This window comes from Notothenia coriiceps, unplaced genomic scaffold, assembly GCF_000735185.1.
Source record: "Notothenia coriiceps isolate Sejong01 unplaced genomic scaffold, NC01 NC01_scaffold00037250, whole genome shotgun sequence".
Classification (NCBI taxonomy): Eukaryota; Metazoa; Chordata; class Actinopteri; order Perciformes; family Nototheniidae; genus Notothenia; species Notothenia coriiceps.
The window spans coordinates 12413528-12426270 of record NW_011369951.1 but is presented as its reverse complement, the minus strand read 5'-3'; the positions used below and the strand labels follow the sequence as shown (position 1 = coordinate 12426270).

At 37.8% G+C, this 12743-nt stretch overlaps 1 protein-coding gene across 1 annotated transcript in view; it reads right to left on the bottom strand.

Annotated features, from left to right (window-relative positions):
• LOC104967324 (cadherin-13-like) overlaps positions 1 to 12321 on the bottom strand; it is a 35153-nt gene extending 22832 nt beyond the window's left edge. The window contains exons 1-2 of the mRNA XM_010796735.1: positions 12256 to 12321; positions 8300 to 8420 (exon numbers count right to left, since the gene is read on the bottom strand). Coding sequence (XP_010795037.1) covers positions 8300 to 8420; positions 12256 to 12321 — 187 coding nt within the window. The remainder of the gene's footprint in view (positions 1 to 8299; positions 8421 to 12255) is intronic.
• Positions 12322 to 12743: the final 422 nt, after the last annotated feature.

Here is a 12743-nt window from a genome sequence, read left to right as displayed (position 1 = left end):
TCACCAACTTGACAGAAAAATGTGCAGTGTTTATATGCAATGCATACAAAAAACTGCAAATACTAAATGCTGCAAATACACAAGTCTGCAAGAAGCATAAAACACAACAGAAAGGGGGACACAAATAGTGGTGCACACAGCTGGGATCGAAGCGCTTGCTGACGTTCGGGGTTGGCCAGCTGTCACTGTTGCTGAATAGTTTTTTTGGCTTATTCTAACAATGTGATCGCACCTATTAATTGCATATATACTGACAAAACACAACTATGAAACAGACTAACTCTGAGACAGTGACAGTTGGCCAACTTCATATTCCCCGAATGTCAACAAGCGCTCAGGTCCCAGCTGTGTTCCTCACTTTTAAGTGTCCCCTGGTTGGTTTTGTGTTCGCGTTTCTTGCAGCGTTTTGTTTATTTGCAGCATTTAGTTTATGCATGTTTTGTCAATGTGGCAAATGTTTTCTAAAAGCTGCGTGTTGACATCGTAAAAAAAGCATACCTTCATTGTTACTAAACCAGATATAAAGCGATAATATTAAGAACATTTAATCAGAAAAGTACAAATGAAAGGCAGTACAACAGACTGGATGACCTCAAACTACACTACACACCAGTTTTGTTGGCATTGTCATGTCATGTCAGCCAAATAAATGTAATAAATTCAACAGACAACCAGTCACTGAGGCAAGACACCGTGATGAATATTGATATGGATGGATCAGTGGCTATGGAGAGATGACAAATGTCCCGAGGGAACACAAACTAACGTGTGAAATTGTTTTGCAGTTTGTCACACTGTTTGAAAATCAGCCCCTTAAATAACCATTTTGAACTCGGAGCCAAAATAAATTCCAGAGGTCAAAAGTCATTCCCTGTCCTTTCAAACATATGATTGCAATTGACTGGCCATCTGGCGCTACAGGAGAAACAGAGGAGGCTCTGAGTCATAAACAGAGTGTCAGTGACCACTCGCTTTCTGCTGCAGCAGTGCTGTGTTCTCTGTTGACTTCTAAATGTACCCGAGCTATAAATATTATATTTTGTTTCTGCTTCTTCTGCATGCTGACAACTGAAAGCCCCAATTCCCAATCAAACTTTTGTAATTTAAAGATCTATGAATATATGTAAAAGTTCATACTGTAAGGTTGATTTTCATATTTTATGTATGTCTATGGCCCTGTCCCAATGTCCACACTCACAGACCTGACGCTCTGCCCAGAGGTTTGAGAAGGGCTCAGGGTTGTCCTGCTGTCAAAGTGCTCAAGGGCTGCCACGAGGACTTTTTAAACTTTTTATACACACTTTTCTCAAGTCTGAATTTCTGCAGACTTTGCCTCAGGGATTTAGCGACATTTCATTGTGTTCTGATGTTTAAAATGGAATGACAAAATAAAAAACTAAATAATTCAGTGCTCTCTGACAAGAACAAGATGCATAGTTAACAAGAACTGTGCCTGCTTGTTTCTTTGTCTACCTTATTGTGATAATTCATTTTAGCTGATCTGATCAAACTACATGAATAACAATATAATGATATGTTCTGTTCAGTTTTGCACATTACAGATATGATATTTTGCACCAGTTATATATATATATATATATATTTCTATATAGGTTATAAATTATCTATTTCCTTTTGTATCATTTGCTTTAACTTTAATAAAACCCACAGTTTATGTTATCTTTTTATCGGATTTCAATTTTAGGATTTTTTCAGACCTCATTGACTAGATATTCCCACACATAGCATTTTTAAATATAGGCAACTTTGATTTTCAAATAATGAGTGTACTGGAGCCTTTCATTTAAATGTGGGACCAGCAGTTCAGTCTGGATGCAAAAAAGCAACAAATGCTGCATTGTGCATAGTGGGTGGGGGTGTGGCTGAGCATCTGTAAATACATTTTACAGTAATAAATGATACCAGATGGCACCAACATGTTATCATATGCTGTGACTTTATGCTTCTTCAATAATGCAAACTCCATTGGCAGATTTAAGGAGCGGTGGACCTATAGGATATTTGCAGATAAGCTCATGGCTGTATATAAAAGTGTATGTTTGCCAAAGCATAGAAGGATATATTTGCCAAGCCATTTAACAGCCATGCAGGAAAGAAAAAGCAGAACACTTCCTGCCAACTGAAGTAACACCTGTCAATCAAACACCTCGGCAACACAGACACACACACACGCACATACGGTCCAACACACACAAATCCATAAGCAAACATAATTTTCACGCACAAGCCGACATCCAGCAACGCACAGGCTCCCAGTGAGGCATTCACGCATTCAGGCAGATCGATAGGCTTTCAGGAGGCCAGTAGCACCCAGGTTGAGCCCCTGAGGCTCCGGCCAAGTTACTCAGCACTTTCTCTGGCCACTCAAGAGGAGCCATGCTGGGCTCTGGGCCAAGAGCCAAAGATAGGAAAGAAGCATACGGATGAGAACTAAACTTTTGACACAAAGTAAGTCTGCCACTTCTGTGACAGCAACCATCATTATCTTCTCAGAGCGTTAGTCTACAGTTCATTTCAAATGTCCGGTCGAGTTGAGGTATAGTCTTGGTTGATGCAGGCCAAAGAGCACCGTCAAGGATTTGGGGCGTTAACAGATAACCCTTCTGCATCACAGAATATTTTCAATATAAGTGTAGTTAAAGATGCTCTTGTTTTCAGTTCCTTTGAATTGTTATTTCTGTTTTGCCCTCAATACATTTCAAGCCTTCATTTAGAACGTTCATTGGACCAAATACTTATTTCAGACTCTTTGATCAGCTAAAATACATTTTTCACAAATTAAAACATAAAAACAACACCATCAGGGACAATCCTGATTCTCCATTCTGGAAAGCACATATCAAGTAGATATGTTTTTTATTTATTTGTTGTTGTTGTTGGGCTATATTCAGATATCAAGCAACATGTTTCAATGGAAATGACTTTATTTGTGATTCTGCCAGAAGAGAGGGGATGGACGGAGATGAAGGTGGAAGGAAAATAGACACTGGGGAAGATTCAGCTTGTTGTGGGAATAATCCTTTGATAGGTTTTTCCTGATTTGTAAAGAATAAAAAGAAAGGAAATACAATAGCTAAAAACAATCTATATATAAAAAAGAAAGGAAATACAATAGCTAAAAACAATCTATATATAAAAAAGAAAGGAAATACAATTGCTAAAAACAATCTATATATAAAAAGATGAGTTTCCTTTCATTCTTTGTAGTCAATTGATATGTTTTCATTTGACCGTTAAAACATATTTTTGTTTTCTGTTATCTTCCATTAGTCATTAATAAACATAATATTAATGGATATATATTATTAAAACAATATTACAAAGAAGCAGGCAAAATTGGTCATTTATAGTGCTTCTGTCTGAGCAATACCATATTCTCTTTTAAATCCTTTTATCTTCTGAATGTATGTTAACCCAAAGTTAAAACTTGTGCTGGTTGAACAAGTAAAGATATTTAATTGAGAAAAATAAAGCATATTGACAATACATGTCACCCCACGGCCCATGTGTTTGGTTTATACGCACAGCCGTATAAGAAGAAATATAGTATGCCACATTCTGTGTGCTGCTTTCAATGTGATTATTAGGCCGGTTATTAAGTAGGTAATGTTTGACTCAAATATGAAGCACAAAACATGTAAAATCAATTTGACAGAATTAACTATGCTGAATGACACCTCTCTTCTTTTGGAAAAAAAAGACAAATCTAGTATTTGTTGGGTTCACATGTTTGTGGTCTTATCATGAAGGAATAGGTATTCTAAAATAACACAAAACGGCTTGGTATGCCTTGTCACTAAAACAGATCGTTCCAGCTTATAATTGGAGTGATACTTTTTGAAGTGTATGAGCATAAAATATACAGGGGATTGCAAGAGGGGCTATAAAATAATGAGGTTCGGATACTCGTGTGGATGGTTTTTTGCAACAAACCAAAAAAAGATAACTGTAGCCCGTTTGATGGGTATCCTCTGCAGCTGCTACTGACAGAAGCCATGTTTAAAGACAATACACGTATCTTCAAATGGAGGAAACAACCACATGCAAACCTCAAATTGAGGAAATAACCAGATGCAAACCTCAAATAAAGGAAAAACCGCATGTTACATACAAACACCTAGCTTTACAAATGCAAATTGGCAGACAAATGCACACATTTTCTACTTACAACAGACCATGTACATACAAGACAATTAATGACTTGATAATCTTAATTATTAGAGATAATTATATCACATTCTGTTTAATTGAGGAACTAAAGTCCCTATTTACCAGTAAAAATACATTGTTCTAAATGCTAAAATGAATTGAAGTTTACATTTTATAGTACAATTATGGTTTTAATCAAATCTGTGTTGCTTCAGTAGCCCTGAGGTTAAGACAAATACAATCGCAAATGGTTAATCTTTGTTCCATAAAGTATACAGTATCACTACTTTCACATCAAACTACATCAAAATAAGAAAAAATTTCCATAAAAGTACATGCCAACCAAAGAGGATATTATCTCCACTGCCCTCCACTCAGCCCTGACACATCTTGAAAATAAATGTTGATTTCAGCTCAGCATTCAACACACTCTCTTTGAGAAAACTGAATGGCAAACTTATCACCCTGGGCTTGAGCACCACACTCTTTAACTGGATATTACACACACTCACAAACAGACCCGAGGCAGTTCAAATAGACAATCTCACCTCCTAATTTCGAGTGTTGAATATGGGAGTTCCCCAGGGCTTTGTGCTCAGCCCCCTACTGTGGACACACACGACATGACAAGCAATCTATTTTTGAATTTCATTGATGACACTTCCATCATTAGCCAGATTAGAAGCGACATGTAAGCAAGTGTTGTTTAAATATTACTTCTGAACTAAAGAAAAAAATCAAGGAGCAGTTTAACATCAATGGAACTGTAGTTTTCACGGGAATCAGCAACCAAACAACATGACATGGTCAAGCAGCCACGTTCTCAGCATTTTTCCTCAGGCTTTAAAGGCACCTGAACTCATGATTCACAGCCTACAACAACACATAGTTTGGGCTTTTTGATTAATGGGAAAGCACCCACATGTTGTTGCACAACGCTGTGTTGCACAGTGACAATAAGTTGTCATTATATCCTCCAAATAATTATACCACACAAAAGTTGCAGGATGTGAGAAACACAAATTAATGTTTTAATTCATCCATTATCCTGAGCAATTTATCCTTTATTAACATGTTTTTTTCATCTTCAAAATAAAAAAAATAAAAATAAATAATGCTTATAAAAATTAAACCATATCTGATATTTTTCTCAAACTGTCAAAACTGGAAAGTGCTATCAACGTAATATTCAGTGGTCCTTAGCAGTGTTATAAGTACTCAGTGAAGCTTTCTGGACAAAGTGATCTCCTGAGTGCTGTTAAAAACAGAGCCTAATTGAAAGTTTCCAAGGTCAGTATAAAGTTTATTTCTCTCCCAGAGTGACAATGCAGACCTATAATCCAATTTGATCTAATTCATCTAGTAATATATAACTGCTTCAGCAGCAGCTTTTTTGCGTATTACCTTGAATGCGTGGTTAGCGATGTAACCAAGCGACAACCTCTAGGGCTGAGCATTAAAGCTAATTGTAAAGGACCAAAAACTGAGGTTCGTCTAATGGCTGAATAGTGTACCTGAGGTTGGCTGCAAAATGGGAGCAATCTCCATAGACACCCATGTTAGAACACCCTACTTTAGGGAACAGATAAACATGTTTACACCATGGCTCTATACACCAACAAATAAATTGGTCTATATAGTTCTCAAAGTGTCACAGCAGCAATAATGATTCTGATGGGAGGACTTATTCCACTTTTATGAAGAAACCTCTACATTAGCAATACATATACGTTGGACTACAATTGTCAAAATCTTGAAGATATTTAGTTTATAGCATATCAACAAGAATAGTTATGTTTTAAAAGCCAAGTTGTGCACCTTGATGAATATGATTGGATGATTCCGTTCAGCTGGTAGCCAAGCAGCTGATGCATTTGCCACTGGTGATGAAGTCTGAATGGTGCAGCTTTTCAAAATCTGCAAAGATGTTTCTGAGCTGATGTAAACGGCCCTGATTGACTGCAGTCTCTGATCATTTCAGATCATCACTTTCTTTCAAAGTCAAGATGTGCCGACGTCTGGTCAGAATAATGTAATATTGATCCTGACAGGTCCTATCTGCTTGCCAGAACCTGTACCCTAAAGGCTTTGAAAGCTGCAATTAAAAACATCATGTTACTAATTGATGAACATCCTCTTAGTGAACAGCCTGCATTGAATTAAACATGTGGAGTTTATTTTCCATTCCAGGAGTGCTGTGAATGATGTTTGCTAGACCCACTAGCAGATGTACTGCAATTTGCATCAGAAATGTAAATGTATTTCCTGTTAAGTAGGTTAGGCAGAGATGACACACGAGTATAGGAAGGAAGCAAGAGTGATCGGGGGGCGTAAGACGGAAAGAGAAAGTGGGAGAGACAAATGACGGAAACAGAGGAGAAGGCAATCGAGAGAAAGAGATAGTATATCAGATGATTGCCAATTGCACGTTGATTGCAGATGGGGTCTTGGCACTAGGGTCCCTGTGCCCCTGATGGCCTTTGATTGCAGGCTTTACACAGCCTCTCAGGGTTGCTGATGCTGATGTGTGTGTGCCAGAGGACCGAGATGGCAATTCACAGCAAGCAGCAGGTGTGTTGACAGAAAGGTGAGATATCCATTTGAATGTCATACAAGATCAATGTAATACTGTAAGTATAATCAAATAGTTACCTTTTAGCATCAATTTAGGTCAACTAATGTACTTTACAACACAAGACACAAAACTGAAACATGACCTCATGAGATCACTTATTCTTCTGTGGCTACTATGTTTCTGTATAAACAATGAGTTAAATGACTGTGTATGTACAATGTTTTGCTTGCAGTGGAGAACCCAGACAACTCTTTCATGGTAGGCTATTGTTTTGTTTGCAGTCAGCATAAGTTTTAAGTGAAAAAGCTAAAATAACAATATGTGAGCTACCTGCCCTTTACCAAGCAGAGAAATATATTTCCCTCAGGAGTTAATGGAGAGCAAAACAGCACTGAAAGGAAAATAAGTTAAGAGAGTGATTTAGTGATGACACATTTGTGTAGGCCTAGTCGAAAGTTAGCATGGCAAAGAAGTGCCTGGACAAAAAGCAATGGGATTTTGGTATAGTTTGCAGAAAAAAAGCTAAAGGTAAAAAGCTAACACTACGCTATAAACAAACTTCATCACGGTTGCATGGCCACCACCACCACTACTAAGCTAAACGCAGTTGCATTCGTCACTTGTTAGCAAACGGCGTACACATATAAGCGTTGGATATTCACAAGGTGGGTAATTAATGACATATTTTATGTTGGAGAACAAAATCCATACATTTATTTGCCTTGTTTTAACCAAAGACCTTATTTCAAGCTTCTAACCACAAACACGTTAAAAAAACTACTTTGAGACGAGGGGAACGGATGTGTTAAAAAGCCTAGTTTGAATATAAAAAGAGCCATACAGCAGCCCACACACAAGGTAACTGTGTAGTTAAAAAATCACCTTTACTTATTTCGTCTACCATTTACGCATCTCTTTCTGGGACATCATTCCCTCCATTTTGCACCCCACCCCTCCTAACTGCCATATACCAGCAGCTTCCAGTCACAAGTTGACCCACATAAGGTTGACTGTAGCTGGGAGCCAGGCGCACCGGGGACCCCACGTGTCCTGTATATCTCTTTATTCACCTCTTTACTCATAGCACCTGTTACAAACAGAAACTATGCCACTGACACATATGATAGATACATGGCTCAGATTTGCAAACATATTGTAGTTAAAAAACACCCGCCCACAAACTTACGTAGCAGTATACACACACACACACACACACACACACACACACACACACACACACACACACACACACACACACACACACACACACACACACACACACACACACACACACACCATGCTTTGACCTGCAGGGAGCTTGGCTTTTCCTCCTCTCAGCTCCACTGCGTATGCTGCCATTCAAATCCTCGGGAGTCAGGCAGGCAGACTGAGGGTTCATATGAGTTTGTGTGTCTGCACACCCACTTGCATATTTGCGTTGTGGAATGCCAGAATGTAAGATAGCGAGTAAGTGCAACAGAGCAAACTTTAAAGTTAAAAGAGGAGCAATAAGTTGAGCTCCTTTCACATTCGGTTGTGTGAGTTGTTACTGACCTTGTATGAGCGCCTGGCCCTTCTGGAAAGCTCCGCTGTACGCCACCTGGTAGTGTTTGACCTGGAAGCCAGGTACACAGCCCTCATGGCCTCCATCCTCTTGGCCACCCACATGGGCAACCTGTGACACACACAACAAAGGACAGGTCAGGTTAGCACACATGAACACACAGTTTCCGACAGGAACTGGCAGGGAGATAGAAAAACTTAATAAATATGTTTTTCTTTCAACGAGCTTATACTCAATAATCCTAAATAAACAACATGGGGCTGGAGCAGATACATAAATACGCAGTGACAATAACCCTCATATTTGATTTAGGATTTATTCTTGTGTAATAATTACATTCATACTAGTTCAATTATGACCTTTATTTAATCATAATAGTTACATTTGTTCCAGTGCAATCATTTCATTAATTCTGGTGCAATAATTGCTTTTATAGTAGTATAATAATTGCATTTATTTGAGTACAATAATTGCATTCTTACGTTCAATCAAATCAATTATTCTTGAGCAATAATAAGATTATTGTTAGAGCAATAATATCTGTTATCATCGTGTAATGATTGCATTTATTTCAGTGCACTTATTACAGACATACTAGTACAATACTGACATTTATTCTAGTGCAATCAATATTTGTGTGCACAATGATAGTGTATTTGATTTACTTATTTGTTAACAATAAACTGTCTGCTGCTTTGATGCTAAAGTTATTATGTATTTGTTTAAATATATATTGTAAAGTAAATCAATAGTTTCACAAAAAATATGTTCAACTATTATTAAAGACCAATTTAGCACTTTGAAACAATACAAATACAAAAATATCTTGTTTTGTTTATCCCATTTATGTTTGTTTTATGTTGACACTTGCATAAATCCATGTAATTACAAATACAAAACAAAGAGAGACTTTTAAATGGAAAGCAGGGACACTATTTGCCCTATCATTTTGTTTGGTGATCAGGGTTACATTGTTTTTTAATCAAACACAAATATGACCAAATTTAGTTAAAGATGAAAAAGAGAAAATTAGTCCTTTATAATTTGACAATTCAAATTAAAACAGACTAAAAGCTGTCTTTCTACTTCTCAATGACCCATTTTCGCTAAAAATTACATTTATTCAATTAAAAAAATATGCATGAAAGAAAAAGCACTTCAACCCCTCTTTGCAAAGACAATGGGTGGGCGTTTCCATGGAAACAGACTGTAAAGGGTTGTGCCTCAGCTCATTCTCGGAGGGACCAAACTCTTAGGAGCAGACGCACAGCGAAGCAGAAATAATAACTTGTGTGTTAATATGTGAGGCATTCATTCAAAGATATGTGCCCCATGCCGTTTCAGTTTGTATTTACCTTTTCAGATTGTGTTATGTTCCACTGTGACCTGTTTACAAATGCTGTTGTATTATTAAAGAGGCCCTATTTATCTTTTCGGGGTTTTCCTTTTCTTGTTGTGTGTTCTATAGGTTTCTGTGCATGTAAATGTTCTGCAGAGGGTAAAATCACCAAAGTCGCTCCAGAGGGGATGCTATGTTGCAGGCCGTCAGTTTGAATTCATGTCATAAGTAAGTAAGCAAGTAAAGTATGTCTATTTAATTTTCAATTACTTGTCAAATCATGAAGCCACTAGAGCAGGGGTATCAAACTCAAGGCCAAATCTGGCCCGCGACTTCATTTTATGTGGCCCCACAAGATCTTGCAAAGAATATAATATGTTTATACGGTTACATGCTACTTTACAGAAGCACGTTGCCCATAAACGACATGTCCCCCAATGCCTCTCAAATTTGACTTTTTCTCAGAATTGGACTTTTTTTGGTCAAAATATGCCTTTTTTCTTAGAATTAGACTTATTCTCAAAAATTCTATTTTTTTTTTCTTCTTTTTCCAGAATGTGGCTTTTCCTTTAAAATCATATTGTGACATTCTTACCGAAGAGACATGCAATTATTTGCCCTAGACTTCTGCTTTCAGACGTAGTTAATTATGAAGTTATTACCCTATTTGATAATAACAGAGGCAATAATGTAATATATAATACATTATTTTATATATATTCAATATTTATATATATATTTGTATATAGTCTTAAAGTTACAACCGGGCCTTTGAGTGCAACCATAATGCTGATGTGGCCCGTGATGAAATTGAGTTTGACACCCCTGCACTAGAGCATGTTGGCACAATGCCACAGAGTTTATGTTTAGCACCTCACCCAAAAAAAGGCCAGCCTTATTTATGACGCTCTAAATATGTGTGTTCTCTGCCTGAGGGTGCTGAGCTTGCTTTAGTTTACGTACAAAATAAATATCTATAGTAAGCCAGCATTCCAAGCTACAAGCTCCCCACCCGGGCTGAATGCATAAGTAGGCGTTCTGCCTAAAAACAGCCCTGGGTTAAAAAACAATGCAGAGGCTTGGTTAGTGGATTAATGCGTTTGTAGATTGTGCAGACAGCGAAATGCTGCACGGTGGTTTATTATATTATTAGCATTCTGATCTAGTATAACAAGTCACTGTTATAAATCTAGTGGTTTTCAAAGTGAAAGTCATTTTATCTTAATAGAGAGGTTCACCAGCTAAACAGAAAATGTTATTTATATATTATCAAAAAGTAATCAGGATTTTGTGCTTGCACTCGTTTGATTGGCCCAACACAGCACTTTGCTGAATGATATCACAATGTTGGACTCTGAAGCTTAGGTTGGCAACACAGCTGTGAGTGGAGCACATCTTTAAAAGAAAGTTGGTGGGTTTTTTTGTTAGTTTTTGTACACATGTTTGCATAAAGCAAAGAGACGTGCTGCACAATCTTGTGACAAAAGACGCAATGATAATTTTCTAAAATAAGATTTTGTGAAATGTGAAAATGTTGCATATTTATTTGAACTGAAAATGTAACATGTGACAATTCTGTTACCACAAAACAGTGTCTTCTCAAAGAAATCAGGCGACATTTGCTGGATCCTCACACAGTGGGTGCTGTAATTAGAGACACCATACAGCACTGCACATGATACGCATCTGCCAAACTGAGCCATCTGTCAACCAGTGTCAACCCACCTGCTCACCCTCATATCTCTTGACCCCTCTTCTAGCAATTCCCAGATCAACGGTGCTCTGACGGAAATAATATCTGGATGCTGTCCGTCACAGAATTATGATATAAAATACGCTAGCAATCTCCTCTCATGAAGAACTAGATGGAGTATCACTTTCATTGAGTCAAGAGGAAATACCGTTTCAAGGAATCTTAGTGAGATCGATACATGACTCATCATTTACCCAGAGTACCAAGTGTTTCTCATCGTGAGGTGCAATAGCTGTGCAAGAATCACTCAAATATGTCTTATTTGTCAATGGGCTGTTTAAGAGCAAGACAAAGGACTCTGAAGGGAGACTTTACCAATGACCATTGATGTCACTTGTCTGTTTTTGGATGGTATTCGTCATAATGCCAATTTCACTTATAAAGTACCTATATCACAATGACTTATAGCTATTCCATTTAATTTGAACTGATGAAACCTTAAACACGGGAGAACATCCTAAAATTACAGACAATGTCAAATATTTTATTGGGTGTGGATGACAGTTATATGACACATCATGAAAGACTTTCAGACGGCATTGTGAACGGTCTATAGAGAACCGTCTATGTGATGAACAAGCTCTGGCAGACGTTTAGCCTCAGAGGTCATTACATGTAATGTCCCTGCAAAGTAATCACTGCACCCAGGGGACTTAATGCTTTTCTAGCGGGTTTCAAAATGGTAATTTGATTCCATCATAAGGCCTCCTGACCTGATGGGATACAATGCTCGCTGGTCCATAAACTCCATCCAGTTGACTAGAGGGCCAGAGGCCTGTCGACATGGCGAGGGTGCATGAGACATGCATGCAAATACAGAAGAAAAACATTACCATACACGCACAGGGGGATACCTGCAAACACAGCACGCACAGCTCCCAGCAGGACTCAACAACATGAACAGCCATTTTACTGTCCATTAAGGCGGAAACATTACAATAAAGCCCCAGTGACTCAGTAGGAAAGCAAAAGCATTAAGGCAACGCAATGCTAATGACAATGTTGTTAGCAGAGGGCAGCTTATTATTCTGGGCAATATTCTACATCAGGAAGCTATCTGAAAATGTATTAGACATATGAAGGTCATAGCATTCTAGCCTAGCGGAATGAATTGAGGCAATTTCTTATCAACGATGTCTATAAAATCCCTTTTTACACAATAAGAATTAAGTAAAATACAATCTGAAAAGTCGATTCATATCAGCTTCTTTTCTTTTGTGCGTTTGCTTGTTTCTGTGAACTTGTTTTGCTTTCATGCCCAGACTGTATTCAACCCACATCAAAGGATCCAATTCATATGTGTGTTTAAGCTTGTCAGGGTTTTATGTGTTTTGTGATTTAA